Genomic DNA, 18,301 nt, shown 5'->3' on the forward strand with positions numbered 1-18,301 from the left:
GAAACACATTACATAACAAAGCTATGTGAAAAAAAAGTTGTACTGTTGCCATTGGTGACCTCAGTCACCACGTTTTACTGAGACTGAAAGAAACACAGGACTGAGACTAGAAGATACATATTGTTTTCTGTTCAGATTCCCAATCCGTTTCTACGCGAGGTGATTTATCACTCAGACTTTTGCCTGCACACTTAAAACCATATGAATGATGGATTAAAAAATAGGGTGTGGACACATCACTGTTTCTGAGAAGACAGGTTTGACAAGCAGGGTGTCACCCTCATCTGACAGTTGGAGTGCAGTTAAGCAGCACATTAGCAGGGTGGGGTACAACTTGGATTGCCTTTTGGGACCTGTTGATGTTGAATGTGAAGCTGAAGGTATCCAACAGTAGTCCAAAATTCTGTCAGTCTGACAAAAGGCCCAACTTAAACCTGTTTTTTTTTTATTGTCCATAACTAGAATCATTTTGTGCAAAGATCTTTTTAAACAATGCTCATGTGTTTCACTCAGCTAGCAGAAGAGGGCAGCATAGCTACAGTTACAAAAGTGCCTCTAAACTTTAGGAAGGCTGAAAAATGAAGGAGGGAAAACGCTATTTTTTGGAGAAATCTGGTAATAAGAATTAGGATCTAAGTTAGTTTATATAAACATGCAGTCAATAACTATGAATACATTTATTAAAGTATGCATAAATGTGTTACATGTGGATCTCAGTTATTACAGTATTATGTAATTGCTTTAATATGGATAACAAAATATTATTATGTTCATTTTGTATATATAGATACTGGAATGTGTAAACATAATGTCTAACATGTATTCTGGATTAAATGCTACTGTCAATAGGGTGACCACTGTTACGTCTGCTGCTCATAATAATTCTTAATGATCTACAAAAGGTATTTAGTGTTGAAAAATATGGCACCACATTATGATTTGAGAACCCCATAAACTGGAAGCAGTGGGTTTAATGTCCCCATAAATCCTTAATTAGAACCATTCACCCAGGAAACACCCAGAACTGCAGGAGAGGCTGTTTGACTGACAGAGCGGCTCAGAGAGGGCGGGCCCTCTGTGTGCTGCTCATCACACCACTAGATGTCATGGGCTCCTCAGGAAAGACTCAGCAGCAGCAGATGAGGGCCTTACAGAGGGCCTGGTGTTTGCTTCCCGGCTGGAAGTTTTCTTTTGTTTATCCACGGGCAGAAACACTCGGCTGAGCTGAGCCTCAGTCTCAGCAGTGTCTTGGTCTGCTTTACATCTCTGATTGCCCCCGTTGTTTGTGTCTGGATATTTCTGCTCTAACGTGTGATTAGAAGGACAACAGGAACATGCCCAAGAGGAATCATCAAATCTTGCTGTATCGTCTGTTATACATCCCAAAAGCTTGCGTAACTTCCCCCCAAAATCTCCCCTAAGACATTCTGCTTTCTGAGCCTCTCTGCGTTCCACCTTTCCTTCCCTGTGTTCTCCTCTTTCTCAATTCCCCACCTGGAATGGAGTCCAGATGTGGAACAGGGAGAAGGAGAGATTGCCTGCTTGGCTATAAGGAGCGAGGGGGGCTGCGGGGTGCATAGAGAGAAAATGTTGGAACGACATTAAAGTTTGTCTGGATGCCATTAAGTACAATTTGATGTAATGTGCAGTTTGGGACGTGACATTTTAAATGGAAACTGTGCTCTCCAGATGAGAGAGATTTGGGCCGTGTGGAGTTGGAGGGGGGTGTTGTACTTGAAGCCTTATTTAACAGCTTGGATAAACAGCCCTCTGTTTCGTTGCTGAGCAGGCGCCCATCCACTCCTTGTGCTTTCTTTCAATAATCATGCTGGGTTTCTGAGCCCGCTCCAGTGTACAGTATCATATACAGGAATAACAAACCCGGGGTCCACTGTGCGGGTCAGAGCACAGTGCACCATTATACTGCTGGGCATGCTCGCATGACTGAGGTGCCTGCAGTTTGGATATGTCAGTGAACACATGTCAAGCCCAATTGCATAAAGTCCCCTTTCAAAAGCTTTTCTGGTTCACCTTCTCATATTTTGAAATGCTCTCCAGATTTGAATCGCTGCAGCCTCCATCCTCCCGGGCCTCTCGTATATCAAAAAAAGTATTTTTAAAACAGAAATCCATCGAGTCCAGCACTGGATTTTGGGAACTTTCCATACACACAGGCAAAAAATGTGAAAAGGAGACCTTGAGGAAGTTTATGATCCTCTGTATTTTTTGGACTGTGTGTGATTCTTTCTGGGGGAAAAAGTCATATTTTAGAAAATATTATTCTTTCAGCAAAAGATTTGAGTTATTGGAATATTCTTCTCTGGAAGTATGGACGTGCAGCAGATCTACATATATATTACACCTTGACAAGAGAAACAGCACATGGTGTGCAAAGAACAAAACTCTCACTCTCAGTTTACTTTGAATTGAGCCACGGTGCGTGTTCAGGTTCAGCTTGGTAGAACTGCAAAATGTATCCAGAGGCAACTTAGAGGGAACTTTCACTGACCTCCAGCTGTGGCCATCATCACTGGGGGATGCAGGGGACACATCCCCCTCAATACTTAGAACTTGATAAAAACATAAGGGGGCTTGTATTTCGACATTTACAACATAAAACAATAGGAAACTCGGTGCATAGAAATTCACCAGAATGTAGGGATTTAACTGTTTAATGCTCTTTTTTTGGTTAAAAACCTGTCCTTGCACTCATGACGTCATAAAGTTACCTCCTATAAAATGACAGCTCAGTCTCATTTTATTCTCAACATCAAACTTTTTTTTTCTTTGTGCTACTTTAAGTCTGTCTGCAGCAACAATATAGAAGTGTATCTTTAAAAGACTTCCCCTCCTCCCCGCTGATTGAATGAGAGGCCTTTTGATCTGCAGAAACAAACAATACACCAGAGACCCTCAGCATTCATTCATAACTTCAGTTTACTCTCCCGATGCAGGCGCACAGAAATGAAGACCTTCCTGTCTGCTGCAGCCTGGATGCAAACAGCACAACAAAAAGCAACAAAGCAACAGCAATGTGGCATTGAAACAATATTATACACCCATAAACTCTTCCATTAATCAAAAATGCATCCATGCTCGTCTTCTTTATTCCATAATATTTTATCTTTGTGGCATCATAGGGTTTGCGTGTTGTTTTTTATTGTGTAAGTGAGCAGTAAGGTCATGCCATCTGCAGAGTGACACATTTAATTTACTGTTATCAGCCTTTATCTTACAAAGCCATTAAGGATACATGATAATAAGGCAGTAAGTCTTTATTCATTTATAAAAGATGAAAAACAAATGTATATATTTATATTTATAGGGACTGTAGCTGCAAAAGAGTCTGCAACAAACTGTATGCTTTGTTTTTGCGCAGTTTACCATATAATTTAGGCCACCTACAGTACATACAATAGCCTGCTGGGCTGTGTCTTGAAGTTTGAAGAAGGGGTGAAGTGACTTCAGGTGGGTTTCCCCCTGGTCACATGTGCACCCTCTTCCCTGGGCTGGGCTGGATGCGCTAGGACCGCGGGGACCAGAGCGCAGACGCAGACGGAATGGGCGCACTTGGGGTAGAAACTAAAGTGAGTTTGAGTGTGACAGAAGCAAGCAGGCAAAACCGCTAGATTTTGGGAATTACACAGGAGCCGATCACGACAATCTCACTTCGTGTCCGAACTAACACTTTTTAAGTTCATTTAAATTTGCGCATGAGAGAGAAGTCTTCACGGAGCGCTCCGGGATCGGGAAACAGAGAGGAAAACTTTTAAAAGCAGCGAAACAACTGACAAAAGCTTGAGGATATACTTTTTTTTTCTTTACTTCTTCATATAGATGATGTGGAAGTGACTGCACAGTCGTGAAAACCATCAGCTCCTGGATTAACTTTTAGACTGGGACATAACGGTAATCTGGGTATCCCGAGGTGATGTGAATCTCTCAAGGTAATTAATACAAGCAACAATTTTTCAAGTCAGAATACGACGCATGCTTATAGGAGTTGAGGACGTTTGGATGGACTCACACATCCCTTGAATTTATTTGGACCAAAGGGAGTTGTGCGCCCGCGCTGCCATGACATAACGGGACACTCTTGGAAAATCAAGGGTGCTGAATATTTCTGAAATGACCGGATGATGCGTGTCCATTGTTGAGGGTTCTCCAAGTTTACCATTCATTCAAGACCTCATTCAAGATCATTTTGTTTCCTCTTTCCCCCCCCTTGCGCCCTCTGAAAGCTTCATGGTGGAGATATGGGATGACTGGAGGCGGGGGTGCAGCTGAGGTGAGATCCAGCCGAAGGACAATGTTTGCGCCCGGCGTTGGCATCCCTCTGCTGCCGGGGCGTCTGGTACTGATGCTGCTCCTGCTGTCCGCCTCCGAGCCGAGGCTTTCCCAGGCTTGTCCCGGGTTGCTCGCCACCACCAGCGGCTGCAGCTGCACGGATGAGCGGTCCAAGGCGCACGGCGTCCAGGCTGTGGGGAGACGGGTCAGCTGCAGCAAAGAGGAGCTGACTGAACCTCCGGATGCCGGCCTGCTGCCCAACAGGACCGTCACTCTGTGAGTTGGAACAGTTAATAGTAACCTTTGAACTAATTATATATCACTATATGATCATCCTGTGGGGGCCTGTGCTGCAGGCTGTGTGTGTGGCATTGAGTGGTGAGATCACATGGTGACCTTACATTATGGTGACATGCATGTCCTCTGGTATGACAGCAGTAACATCTCATAAAGATGTTTTATAAGAATCAACCAGTCATGCTCCATTTTAAGCTGCCACAGTTACAGTAAGCATGAACTATTATTGGCTGTGGATCCACAGTGTTTCCATGTTACATCATGAGCTTTAACAGGGTGAATGTTTAGTTTCAATAGTGCATTTTGCCAGAAATACATACAAAACAAAGTGAGGGTACAGTGTTTGGATCAGGCCCACACAGCCATGACTCTGAACCCATGACCTTAGGTTTAACTGTATTGAGGACTCGCTGCAGTAATAAGGCTTGTTAGGTCAGAAGTTTACATCTTGATCTAGTTTAACTCTGTAGTGGAGGGCTGAGCGTCGCCTCTCTGAAAAGCATTATGAAGATCAGCGAGAGGGCAGGCTGACTGTAGCCATCATCCAGCCCTGCCTCTTTGACACAACTCTGTCACTTTAAATTTGACTTTGACCCAGCCAAGCTCAGCTCCCTCTTTCTCCCACCACCACCACCACCACCACCACCACCACCCTGTGCACATGGTCCAGCTGACTTGGCCTTGCAAAACTAGGATAAACAGAAACACATTTTGAGTATTTTTTATCAGACTCTTTGCTTTACTGGCGGGTTGGCTTCTACTTTTAATACTGTAACACCCTGTCTCACAATCGTCTTCTGGCGAGGAAAGAAAACACCAAAACTATTTGGAGAGACCTAGACAGCAATGATCCTTGGCCAGTTTAGTGTGATGTATTTTAATTACAGTTATTTATGTTTGGACAAAACTTAAAAGGGCCACATTATGGGCCAAAACACACTATCGTCAATGACGGATAGACTACCAATCTATCAGTGTCACATATTTTTGGGTGTTTCTGTTCATTTTCTTCACAGCTGCTCAGACTTTCTCAAGACGTTGCTCGTTCCCACAGTATGTTACTGTGTCTGTACTTTGACCCAGTGGGAGAAATGCTAGCTGCACATGGGCACAGTAAAAAAAAACAAAAAAAACTTGTTACTACCCCACTGCAGCGAGCATATGAGGTAAAGTAAGGGGATTTATGCCCCAGGAGAGCTAAAGCCAGCCAGCACTCCATTTATAGGGCCTTATGTTTCTTGCTTAATAAAGGAAGAATAAACATCTGGGGAACACATTGCTGGAAACCAGAAGGGGAAAAAAGAGGCTAGGGTGGCAGTGGTCGAGGTGATTGAAGATAATCTTCCATCCCCACATCTACTAATTTTGGTTGAGTTGTTTTTATACAGATGTTTAGCATTCTGATACACTTTTACGAGCCCGTGCACCAGGAGCAAATGCTTCCAACGAAAATCCGCCATTTTACCTTTACCTTTCCTGGGAACTCTGGTGTCTGGAAAGTTCATTTTCCTGATGATTTGGTGAGCTCCTCAAGCGCCCATGCTCCCATCGTTGCTCATGACATTAGCTCCAGATGTGGAATGTGAGAAGCTGTGTTGATATTCGTGTTATTCCTGACATTCCTCAGTCCGCTCAGAGACTGCAGACAGTATCCCAGGTGCAGCAGGGGAGCTTTCCCCGTGCCCTTCACCACCTCGGTCCCTCCCCACATCGGACGGCCTGACGGCCAGCCCCGCTGCCCTCTCTCCTGGGGCAGCCTGGAGGAATGCTCTCCTTCATGCTGAGCAGGCAAAGGCTGGAGGACACCAGGCCCAGGGCTTCCGGAGCCGGCTGCTACGTGTAATGCACAACAGCTGGCCCCTGTGAACATTCCAGCTGAGGCCCCTCAGCCTCATGGGAAATCCCAATGGGGATTTGTTTATTAAAACTATTAGTTGGCTGTTTGTTGTTCCTGCCAGCCATAAAGGAGCAACCAGTCACCCTAATATTATCACCTCCTCCTCCGGCTCGTCAGCACCATTTCTGCACTTTGATTACCTTACAGTGTCAGATTATACACTGCACCGTTTCTATAAACTCACACTTATCACAAGTTTAATGATGCATCATGCTATTCTCAGCCCTCCGCCATGAACTCCAGACTTCTTGTCCCACTTTCCCTCTTTTACTTTATCTCCAGATCCCCATTTCTCTCCCCTTCCCACCCCCTCTATCATGAGTTCATCCACACGCAGTAACTCTCAACCTAAATATTTAGTCGTCCTGGTAGGAAACTGCCATGTCTAAACTCCTTCCAGATGTGAGCCTGCACAGGCTTGTGTTTAGGCCTAATTATGCACGGCTGCGAAGGAGCTGGATCGCTGGGAGAGGAAGAGGAGCGGAAGGGTAGAGAGGGGGAAAATAGATAAGAGTGTGAAAGCGAAAAGCACTGTTGTTGAGGGGAAAGAAGGAATAAATGACGGAAGTTGAAAGGAGGCTGAAGTGAAGGAGAAAGTTGAGCATGAGGAGGAGAAGAAGTAGGAAGAGGGAATCAAGAGGGGAACAAAGAACGAGAGCAGAGTAAGAGAGAGAGGATGGAGGAGGGAGAGGAGAAGCTTGGCAGGCGGTTCAGAGGGATGTGCCCCTGGAGACTGAAAACTCCCCAGCCCCTGACTAACAGATCTTCGACACTGGGGTGAGAGGGAGGAGGAGGAGGAGGAGGCAGGGTAGCGGCATAGCTCCACTTCCAAAGCATTGCTCCATGTCTCTATTATTATTAGTCTTTTCTGTGTGAAAGAGGAACTTTTGTTATTTTGGTGATGGAAAAAAATGGATACATATCATACACACTCAGCCTATAGCCCCTAAACACACAGAGCAATAATTCCTTTCTCAGCGCAGTGGTGGCAGCTGTGTTTGTTTTAATGTTTTAATGGATAACAGACAAATGAAGAGAATGTACAGTGGCAGTCTATGTGTGAATACGCTGGTGTCTCATAGCTTGTGGTTTTTTAGCCGAGTCAAAACTGTACTCCTCCCTTGGCGTATTTTGTTGTCATCGTCGTCGGTGACTGATGGCTTTGGCTCAGTGGGTGCCAGGTCTGAATGAGTGGGCACAGATGCTCAGGGTGGGGGGTCAGTGTGCCCATCCTTGGCCCGATGCCCCCCTCACCCAAGACAGCTGCTACGCAAGACAGTTGCTCCCTGCGCGGTCGCACTTGATCCCAGTGTGTCAGTGTTGCTGGCTGGTAGTCAGGGGTTCAAGATAAAAATATTTCAACTAGGGCAGTAATATTTTTATCAATAAGGGTCACTGTTGTAAATGAACAGTTGTAAAAGTTCCAGTTCATACTGGGGGGTTGCATTGCTGAACAATGGCCTGAGCTTAGTGTTAGCTTGCTCTTTAAAGCAGCAGTTAATACACTCATGTCTCTATACTAAAGCTACAGCTAGCAGTGAGTTAGCTTAGCATAGCATAAAAACTGAAAACGGGAGGAAACGGCTTGCCTGCTTGGTCTTAAGGTGACAAAATCTGCCTACAAGCAGCTCTAACCCTCACTTATTAACACACTATGGGCCCATTTTAAATAATCCATAGCACATGGTCCAAAGTGCATGGCACAAGTGCATCTAGGGCGTGTTCGACCTCACTTTTGCTTGTTGTTCCACATTTTGCACATAATCTGGGTGCAAAGTCAGGCACAAGGGGCAAAGGAGTTGTATTTAGTCCTTTATTAATTATAGGTGTGTTTTGGGCTTACCATGAATCCAACCAATCAGAGTGTTTTTAAAAGCCAGGTGTGCCTGCAATTTATGTGGCGGATTTGGCAAATTGGAGAAGCAAGTGGTTTCCTGCTGAGAGGAATGCAGTGAGAGCAGTGAGCTGTGGTTATAAACTTGACAGAGGAAACAGAATCTAAATAATGTGAATTTTAAATAGTAGGAAAATAGTGCACCATTGACTTAAGACCAGGTTTTTATTGGTCAATGATGCAATCGCTTTCTGCTGCCTCAAAATAGCAGTGCGTCAACAATGCTCCTGACCACACCTCATTTGGAGATCTACACAACCATGGGTGGACAGATGGGTGAAAGTACATTTGCTACTTACACAACATGGGCACCATGAAAGTGACAGCTGCTACGGTCTGATAGCTTGTATTCATGAAGGTTACATTTGTGACACAAAATGATGAAGTCAAACATCTTAGCTTTCTGAAGCTTTCAACTGCATTTCACTGTCTTCTTGAGCAGCTATTGGCGTCCCGTGAGAGGCAGTTAAAAGCTTGACACTTGGCTTTAGAGAGATACGTTTGACAGCATTTTAAGATCCTCTAAGACAGTTTCACTCACAGAAACAGTTGACTGTTCTGCTTTCAACAACAAAACTTGGAATTTGAGTTGTTGTTGAAAACAGCTGCTATAAGGACGGGTTGTTTTCATGTTGAGTGATGCCTCATTATATTTATTATGATCATTTTCCTGGATGATATTAATAGATCATTGTAAAATTTTCCATTTTCTTTGCAATCTAGTCTGATTTTGTGACCATCAGGCGAAGCCAGGCTACAGCAGCTGTTTCCCCATCTCCAGTCTTTGTGCTAAGCTAAGCTTACCAGCCTCCTGGCTGTAGCTTTATATTTACCAGACTGACAGAGTGGTATCAATGTTCTCATCTCACTCTCAGCAAGCTGAATGTGCTTATTTTAAGAATACTAACAGGAGCTTTTGATGGAGAGGACAGCCTTGTGTTTACTCTTCAGAGAATACTTCACTCGCAAAATGACCATTTGTACATCAATTATTCACTCACGTGTTTCTTGAATTCATGATGAAAAATGTGTTTTTCTTTCATACCTCTATGGTGAACAGAGAATCCAATAAAGGCAAACATTCTTCATGAATTGAAGTCAATTGGGACCACTTTTAACAACAGTAAAACTACATCAAAAACATCCTTTTAGAAACTCTGTAACAACTTAGGCAGTATAATCCAAGTCTCATTTATTCATTCCTACGCTTATTACTTCCCAAACACATGCGGTTTCGCTAAAAACGTTACAATATAAAACACTTCCACCTCTGAGTAGCTCCACCTGAGCATGCCTGAGCAAACGCATGCATATGAGCTCTGCTTAAGGACGAGTGTGCCCAAGCACACAACTTGGCCGTGCATGAGTCTGTTTTAAATCGTAATGTTTTAAAAATAGAAAGTTTTAGTGAAAATGCATGTGTTTGGGAAGTGCTGAGCGAACAACTGGATAAAAAACACCTGGATTATACTGCATGAGTTGTGTGAGAGTTTGTAAATGGATGCTTTCATATAGTTTCTGACCGACCCCTGGTTACTTCAGTTCATGAAGAATGTTTGCCTCTTTTGGATTTTCCATTCAATGTGGAGGCATATGAGAAGAACAAAGTTTTCTTCACAAGGTCAAGGAAACACGTGGTGTCGCACTAATGGTCTTTGTGGGAGGAAGTATTCCTTTAACCTCCCATTTGTCTGGTTTGTCTGTATTAATTATGGTTTCATATGACCAACTATCACACAGTCTGTTATCATTTACTGAAATTGATGAGTCCTCTGCATCTCTGTTCACTCAAAGCCAACTCACCTCATCAGTATCATCGATTGGCTACAGTATGAATCCGCACTCCCTTTAATCACTATTTTATTTTCTGAGTCACATCTTCGGTCTCTTACTTGTGGCCCAAGTGCGGACGGATACCAAAGGGCCAGCAGATGTGTCGGTGGTTTATGTTGGGTCTGTGAGTCAGTATGTGTTGAGACGGGAGTATGTCGATGAAACATCCTAAACAGTCATCTTATCAACGGGGAGAATTCCAATAGCGGGGAGAGCGTTTGGACCCCAGGCATTCCTGCAGCGATAGGGTTTATTTATGTGGGGAAAGGTGTTGAGAGGAGGGGGAGTGGGCTCTCCTTCGCACATGTTAGGTGGGGCAGTGGTCAGCAATAAATCAAAAAAGCAAACAAAGGCCTGACACTGGATACTCCGAGCTTCATACTCAGCTGCAGCACCTGCCAATGCCACACAAGCCCAGGGTTTTACTGTGTCCTCGGAGGTCAAGGATACATAACTGGAGTGGGACATCTCCACACACCTACTGTGCTGTACTGTAACTTCCTGTCTGTTTGGATGATGAATGTGTATTTCACTTATCACCTCATTGTGTTTGTTGATTAAAAGGCTGCGATATTTCAAAACCTGGCAAAAACAGAGAGATGTGTTGTCACAGTAATCTCATACCCCCAAGTGGCTTTTTGTTATTTTAGTTTTTCCTTTCGTGCCGCTCTCTTCTTATCTTACTCCAAAAATGCCTGACTTTGACTTTTCTTTGCCAGTGCTAACTTCCCTCTCCCCCCTGTCTGACCACAGCGGCCCCCAGAGTTCCTGCTCTGGGCCGACAACACATGGATACAGACGGAGATAATGGGTGTCTATAGTGGGAATGCCTGTGGCTTCAGTGTGTGTGTGTGTGTGTGTGTGTGTGTGTGTGTGTGTGTGTGTGTGTGTGTGTGTTTCCGTTATGTATTCTCTTGAGAACTAATGACAATAGTTGGTCATCTACTGAATTTCAGGAACTCACTAATGTATTCAGAGTACACTTAGATTACTTTTTGATTACTCTTGGGTTAAACAGATTTACTCCACCTATAACACATTAATAACATATCTATATCAATCAACATAAGTAGTGCGACTCTATCTGCAGAGTCAGAGAGCGGGTACAGATGCATACAGTTTTTGAAACAACAACTCAACTCAACTCAAACTTTATTTATAGAGTACATTTAAAACAACCGGGGTTGACCAAAGTGCTGTACAGATTAAAAGCAGCATGGATGTTAAACGTAACCCATACAATGCCGCAACAAAAATAAATACTAAAATACATAAACAGAGTGCAATAAAATAGAATAAAATAAAATAGAATAAAACAAATTAAATTTTAATTAAGATTTTGCCAGATGTCCACGTAAGCTCGATTAAAAGCCAGGGGGAAGAGCTGAGCCTTTAAGGAGGATTTAAAAACCTCAATCGATCCTGCAGAGCGGATGTGCCAGGGCAGGTTGTTCCAGAGCCTAGGGGCCGCCGCCACAAAGGCTCGGTCAACAATACTAAGCACAGACTGAACAAGAGCAGTCTCTCATTGAGCATTTCTTTAATCGATCTTTCAGAAAATATTACCATGTTCCTGGAGATCAGTATCCATATTTTAGGACAACCTATCTTGGCATCCTACAGCATTTGCTATTAGTTTTTTTAAACCTTCATAATTAAAAAAAGTGAAGCTATATTAAATTTGTCAGCATATAAAAAAGTACAACTCCCATAAAAATTTCCCAGCACAGCAATATGGATGCCTATGCCACTGTTTCATAGGCCTACATCATGTTTCAGACATTTTAGCTATAATCCCTGCTGTCTTCTCCACCATCCTGTCTTTGTGTCATTACAGACATGTCTGAGAACCTGTTTATACCTGGTATTAATATGTGTTACACCTGTGTCTATCATATATCTTCAGCTGGCCACTTGTGTTTGGATTTTGTTACTGCCTACGTTACTTACGCTAGAAGGTCAAAGGACCTCGCACACAGTTATTATGTCCACAGTCTCGCCAGCTGCTTGCTCGTCATGTTAGCAGTTGTGTCTGTACAGCTGGAGATATCACTGTCAACAGAATCCACAATGTCTTTTTCTACAGGACAAAACGCTGGATGATCAAGCAGCACTTCATCCAACTCATTGTAAAATGGGCAATTTATAGAGACTTGTCACCAAGACAACCACCACGTTCTGTGCTGATGACATAGTCCTTGTTGGGGACACATCAGGACAAATTAACGTTTACACTGCAAAAGCTAAAGCTAAAGCAAAAGCTGATTGTTGACACTTGTATATAGCGCTGTCCTCTTGTGACCTGATCACCCAAGACACTATTGTTGGGCTGTTTCGTTTAACCTACGATGATCTAGGACTAAATGTGAAATGGTGTATTTTAATGGCACCCTAAAAGCAGAAATATTTGGTAAAAAATATTTTATATTATTCTATTTAAAATACGATCCATTTAGAGGCACGGAGTGAACCACACCGCTTACTGATTATACTGAGCAAGGTTATGTACCCAGGCTGGAACATTAGTTATTTGAGATATTACTAAAGTAAATGGGATTTTGAATTAGGTTTAGAATCCTCAGGTTTTGGTATCACTTTGGCTCCCTGTTGAATATAGTTGGGAGGAATGCTTTATTTGCTTTTTTTTTGGCAAAGGTTAGATGAGAAGATCAGCTTAGCTCATATAAAGACAGCGTGAAAAATCTCTGTCCAGGGGTAACGGTAATTGTTTTTACATTTTGGTTTGTGTTCTTATTAAACAAATGAGATACAACATGTTTCGTAGTAGATTTTAGAGTTGCCGCTAGATATAGTATTATTTTTGGACAGGACCAGGCAGGCTGTTTCCCCTTGTTTCTAGTCTTCATGGGAAGCTTATTGCAAAGCTTTCTTTAGGCATCAGAAGAGAGAAACATTTCGTAGCTGTATCATGAAACACAAGCTTTAATCAATCACACAGATTTCGAGCTACCAGTCTCACACTGGCTCTCACATTTTCAAGCTTAAAGGGACTAATAAATAAGGGCAGTGTACTCACATATCGACCCAGCTGCCAGAAAAATGTTCTATTGAATGTTTTTACAACTCACAGATATGTTACATTTGTACATTATTTTGTAGTGGATACATTGAAACTTTAAGTTTCTCAGCAACTCTGTGGGTGTGGTTGGAATTAGGGACAAAAATCACTTGGTTATGGTTGGAATAAGATCTTATTTTGGTTGAACACACCCACATTTGATGGCATAAAAGCGGCTGAAATATATCCAATTTTAGTATTTAGTTGATCAATATGGATGTGTGTGTGGTTACGTTTCTTACTTATCTGATTACATGTAAACCAACCGACAACAAATCATCTTCACAATTTCTTCACTATCACTTCAAACCATTTTAATGTTGAGTATGCTATTACTGTCACACAGAACCACAGGATATTAAAAATCTGTCCATGCAGTTGTTTTATCCATTGCTTCTTCTATAAATATGAGCTGGTTTACAGCTTCAATCAAAGGGACAGAGCCAGTTGTGAAATAAAGCAATAAGCTTTATTAAAATCTGTGTTGATGGAGTAAACCACTGTTTAAAGATACAGTATCAATGTGTACTCCTTCAGCTGAAATCAAATTATTCTTTGGAAAGCATGTTGGTCTACCATATTTTGTTAACACATGCTTTATGGTTGTTCAAATTCTGGTGTCAAAATTGGTTGGCGCACAGTAATGAGGATTTATGTGATGTGAATTGTGATTCTGTATACACTGCAGTCACTCAGCAAGAGCAAAAAACAACAAAACAAGAGCACAACCTTCTCACAGATGCCTCGAAAGACACCGTGAGAGTATCTGGGGCAGAAAGATTGTGGCCGACCCTTTGTAAAAAACACAGCCTGATTTCCCAGCAGTCTTTGCTCAGGAGCAGAAAACAGAGGCTGGTTATGAGACAGAACAATGAGACAATGTTAGCCAGGCATACACCGCATTCCACTCGCTGTCTGAAAAGGCTAAATTCACTAAATTGCCTCATTAAATGTGTAAAAACACTTTAGACAGTGATTAAACTGACTATTGTGTTCCTGCTCTGCAGCCATAAACTTTACAATTTGGTTTGTCTTGACTTGTGTTTGACTCTAAATATTACAATAATTTATTGCAGCTTTACAGTAAGGCGGCGGTATTTCAACTCGCGCTCTCTGGTTGTTAATATTCACAGCAGCTACTTGTTTACGTCTTTAAAGTTCATTGTGTGTAAACTGTGTATAGACGGCACAAGAAACGCACTTCATGGACGGTTCCTGTTAGGAGAACTCGATGAATTGTCTAATAAGACTGACTCCAAGTGGGGGACCTTCCTCTCGAATGTGTGTATTGTGTGTGTGTGTGTGTGTGTGTGTGTGTGTGTGTGTGTGTGTGTGTGTTAGCCTGTTTGCCTGTGCACACACACACATATGGGAAGGGCGTGCATGGCCACAGCTCTCAAAATAGGCTTCAGTCCTCCCCTCTCTAATTAGAGACATTTCAAAAACCCAGATTTTAATTTTAGACTAGTAGCTTTTGGACCACTTATGCGCACGCACACACACACACACACACACACACACACACACACACACACACACACACACACACACACACACACACACACACACATTGAGTTAAACATACACACTTTCCGTATAAATAAATCTGATAGGTCACACACTTGTGCATCTAAATCTGCACACACACACACATAGCCACAAACCACAAAGCCTTACTCCCTGGCCCAGCCTGGTAACCCAAGCACAATGCAGTGTACTCTATAATAAGTGGTTGCACATATCAAATGCAGAAGCTCACTCCCCATATAGCCTCATGGCAGGAAAGCATGATAATAAAGCACAGTAATGCAGGATTCTCCACATACTATAAATCACCTAACTCATTTATTTGTCCCTTTAACATGTATGACAGGAATCTGTTCCACCCTTTCATGTGGCTTCTCTCGGCCTCCGCTCCCCGTTTGATGACTGAATTACCCAATCAGGGCTTCGCGAAAATGATTTCACAAAAAATATTTTGCATGCAATTACATGGATGCTCCATTCCATGACAGGCGGTAAATGGGGCTTGTAGCTTGGCAGCGTTCCCTGGTGGCTGCTACAAGCCCGCTGGTGGGTCAGGCACAATGGACACATTCACATCTTGACATGCATTTGCTGCTAAAGTGCCTGTTGTGCTCGAGGGCATTTAGTCTCTCCGCTGCACTCAGTGCCGTGACTCTCTGAGGACAGGCAGAGGGTGCAAGGGGCTCCTGGGACCGCTGGCTTAGGTGGCTCTCCGTCCTCTTACAATGAAAGGGTTAAGCTATTTGGATGGACCCAAGCGCTGAATAGTGCAGCGCAGTCTAGAGGCCTCTTATAAAGTACTTATTGTAACAAAGATGACACAGCCACCTCCCAGTCTGAGAGATCTCTCTGCTTATGCTCTCTTTCATTCCTCCTCCCTCACAGCCTTCCTCTTCTTGTCTCTGCAGAAGTGTCCATTAGCAGGAGAGAGACGCTGGGTTCGACTGATGCAGGCCTCTGAGGCCTGACGCTAAAACTGTCAACTATCGCAAAACTGTCACCATAAATGTCATTGAATTGGATTGTTCTCAACCCATGAAATTAATGCTAATAACTGTATTTAATATGTCATGCACAGCCAGAACAGTAGCAAATCTATAGTGAACAACGTGAACATAATCAAACCATCTGCACCATGTTCATTATATTGCTGTTGGTTGACACAAACTGGCTGATATGACGTTTTTTACAGTTTTATTTCTTTCCACAGCCCGCTTACACACATTTCCTGAAATGACAATTTACTTTCCCAAAACTATAAACAAAAAAAAAAAAGCCACACTTAGCCTGGCCAAACCTCAGGCATCGGAGACAAAATTAAACACGTTATCCAAAACATGTTATCTTCCATCTAAATTAAACTGTAGATTACTTGCCTTTAGATTACACACAGAGGCTGCCAAATACAGAAATATGTGAAAACCTACTATAATGAATCAGGACACAGGCAATTTCAAATAAACAGAGTAATATGTGAGAGTGTGAGATATTTTAGTGTTTGGTTGGCTTAAGACTTATTTCCACTGTTGTCCATAGTGGAGACAGGCATTCAATAGTAGTACACTAAAAACATTGGGAAAACAGATAATAGCTTCCACTGAGGTGTTGTATTGATAAAAATCAGAGTTTGTCCTCACTTGGAAATTTGTTCTGCATCAACAGCGACAACAACCACTAGCATTAACAGTAGTGGGCAGAGAAAAATGATAATCATAAAAGTGTTTTAAAGGTCTTTATAACCAGCTAAAAACAGGAAAGAGCACAGCAGTGAAAAGTGCTGGATGGTTCTTCGAGTTAACTAAGGCAGGATGCTTTCTGTATGAAAACATAAGTTGTGTGTGCTGGCTCAGGAAACAAAAGACCTTTTTCCGCAGAGCACATTTTGACAAATCACAGTAAAGCACCAATGTAAATAACAAAATCAGTGAAGGCTTAATTCCTTTTAGCTACTTCACTTTCAGCATCCTGATACCTCACTGTCACACAGTCATGACTTAATGGGACATTTGAATAAAACAGAACTATTTATGTCACATTCAGTGAATAATATTAGCTGGTTGGCTAAAACTCTTTCTTTGGTAATTGTGTAATAAAAAGTATGCACTGTATTACCGGCAGACCTACTGCATGCACCAGTGACACGCACGCACACACACACACACACACACACACACACACACACCCTGTGACATGCCATGACCCAGAATTCTCGGCCACTAATGAAGGTCCACAGTAATTACTGCCGAGAGCCTGTCACTACAGGAGCCCCAACCCAGCATGGCGCTGTGTGTGTGTGTGTGTGTGTGTGTGTGTGTGTGTGTGTGTGTGTGTGTGTGTGTGTGTGTGCAAGTGTCAGACTACTGCCTGTCTTTGAAACCTTTAAAGAAGTTACATACAATGAACTCCTACTTTCAATTAGAATACACTTCATGTTCCAGACTGCAGTCATTTGTTCATTTTGAGACCAGTTTTCCTCTGGACCTGGGCAGCACATATAAATATCACATATTCTTTGACCCCAGACCCCATTATTTTTTATAGATTTGATTCCTTCATTTATGTGACAACATATGCTTGGCTTAGCTTTGCATAGGGACTGCAAACCATAGAATGTTTAAAACGATGGACGTAGCCACAGTGATGTCACCCAGTTCCTTGTGAACTCTTGTTTTGAAGCCGTAAGTCTTAAGAATTTTGGCCATCACCATTTTGGTTATTTTGGGGCCAGTAGTGGCCGTATTTGGACTGGAGGGTGGATCTGACTCACTGTGGTGACGCCTCGCAGACAGCCTGTCACTCAGATGGCCTTGCTCTTAAATGTGTGTAACTTTAAGCCTTAATAAAAATTTAAGTGAGTAAGTTATATAAAAATTCAACCCCGTACAGCTGTCACAAAAGTGAAAAGCAGCTATAGAGACCAAAACCGTTTGTTGTACCAGGCTGTACACCTGTTTATTCTGCTGTTAAATTGGGCATTTTAACATCGTGGTCTACAGGGATTGACTCGCTTCTGGAGCCAGCCTCAAGTGGCCATTAGAGGAACTGCAGTTTCTGGCACTTCCAAGTTGGCATCATTTTTCAGCCCCAGAGGTTGCCGCTTCTTGAAAATAGGGGGAAACAGCTAGCCTGGATCTGTTGAAAGGGAACATAATCCACCCTCCAGCACCTCTAAAGCTTTTTACTTAACACGTTGTAATTCATTTTGTTAAATCTGCACAAAGAGCCAAGTGTAAAAACAATTTCTGATTTTATGGAGAGTTATGTGTGAGACTAGTTCTTGGCTTGGGCTAAACTAATAAATCTATTGTTAGGTATTGTTCTTCTCAGCTTACTCTTGGCTGAAAGTGAAAAACCTATTTGCCAAAATGTCAAAATATTCCTTAAACTCTAACAATGTTTAAAGAGACCACCATTCTTTACCGTATCATGTAACACAGGTATAATCTTATTATCCCTTCTCACTGATGCACCCTCAGCTCATAACTGA

General features: G+C 42.6%; 1 protein-coding gene across 1 annotated transcript in view; it reads left to right on the plus strand.

Annotated features, from left to right (window-relative positions):
- Nucleotides 1-3,398: 3,398 nt before the first annotated feature.
- adgra2 (adhesion G protein-coupled receptor A2) overlaps nucleotides 3,399-18,301 on the plus strand; it is a 47,645-nt gene continuing 32,742 nt past the window's right edge. Inside the window, exon 1 of the mRNA XM_050051792.1 lies at nucleotides 3,399-4,563. Coding sequence (XP_049907749.1) covers nucleotides 4,262-4,563 — 302 coding nt within the window. The 5' untranslated portion in view covers nucleotides 3,399-4,261. The remainder of the gene's footprint in view (nucleotides 4,564-18,301) is intronic.

This window comes from Epinephelus moara, chromosome 8 (genome assembly GCF_006386435.1).
Source record: "Epinephelus moara isolate mb chromosome 8, YSFRI_EMoa_1.0, whole genome shotgun sequence".
Taxonomy (NCBI): Eukaryota; Metazoa; Chordata; class Actinopteri; order Perciformes; family Serranidae; genus Epinephelus; species Epinephelus moara.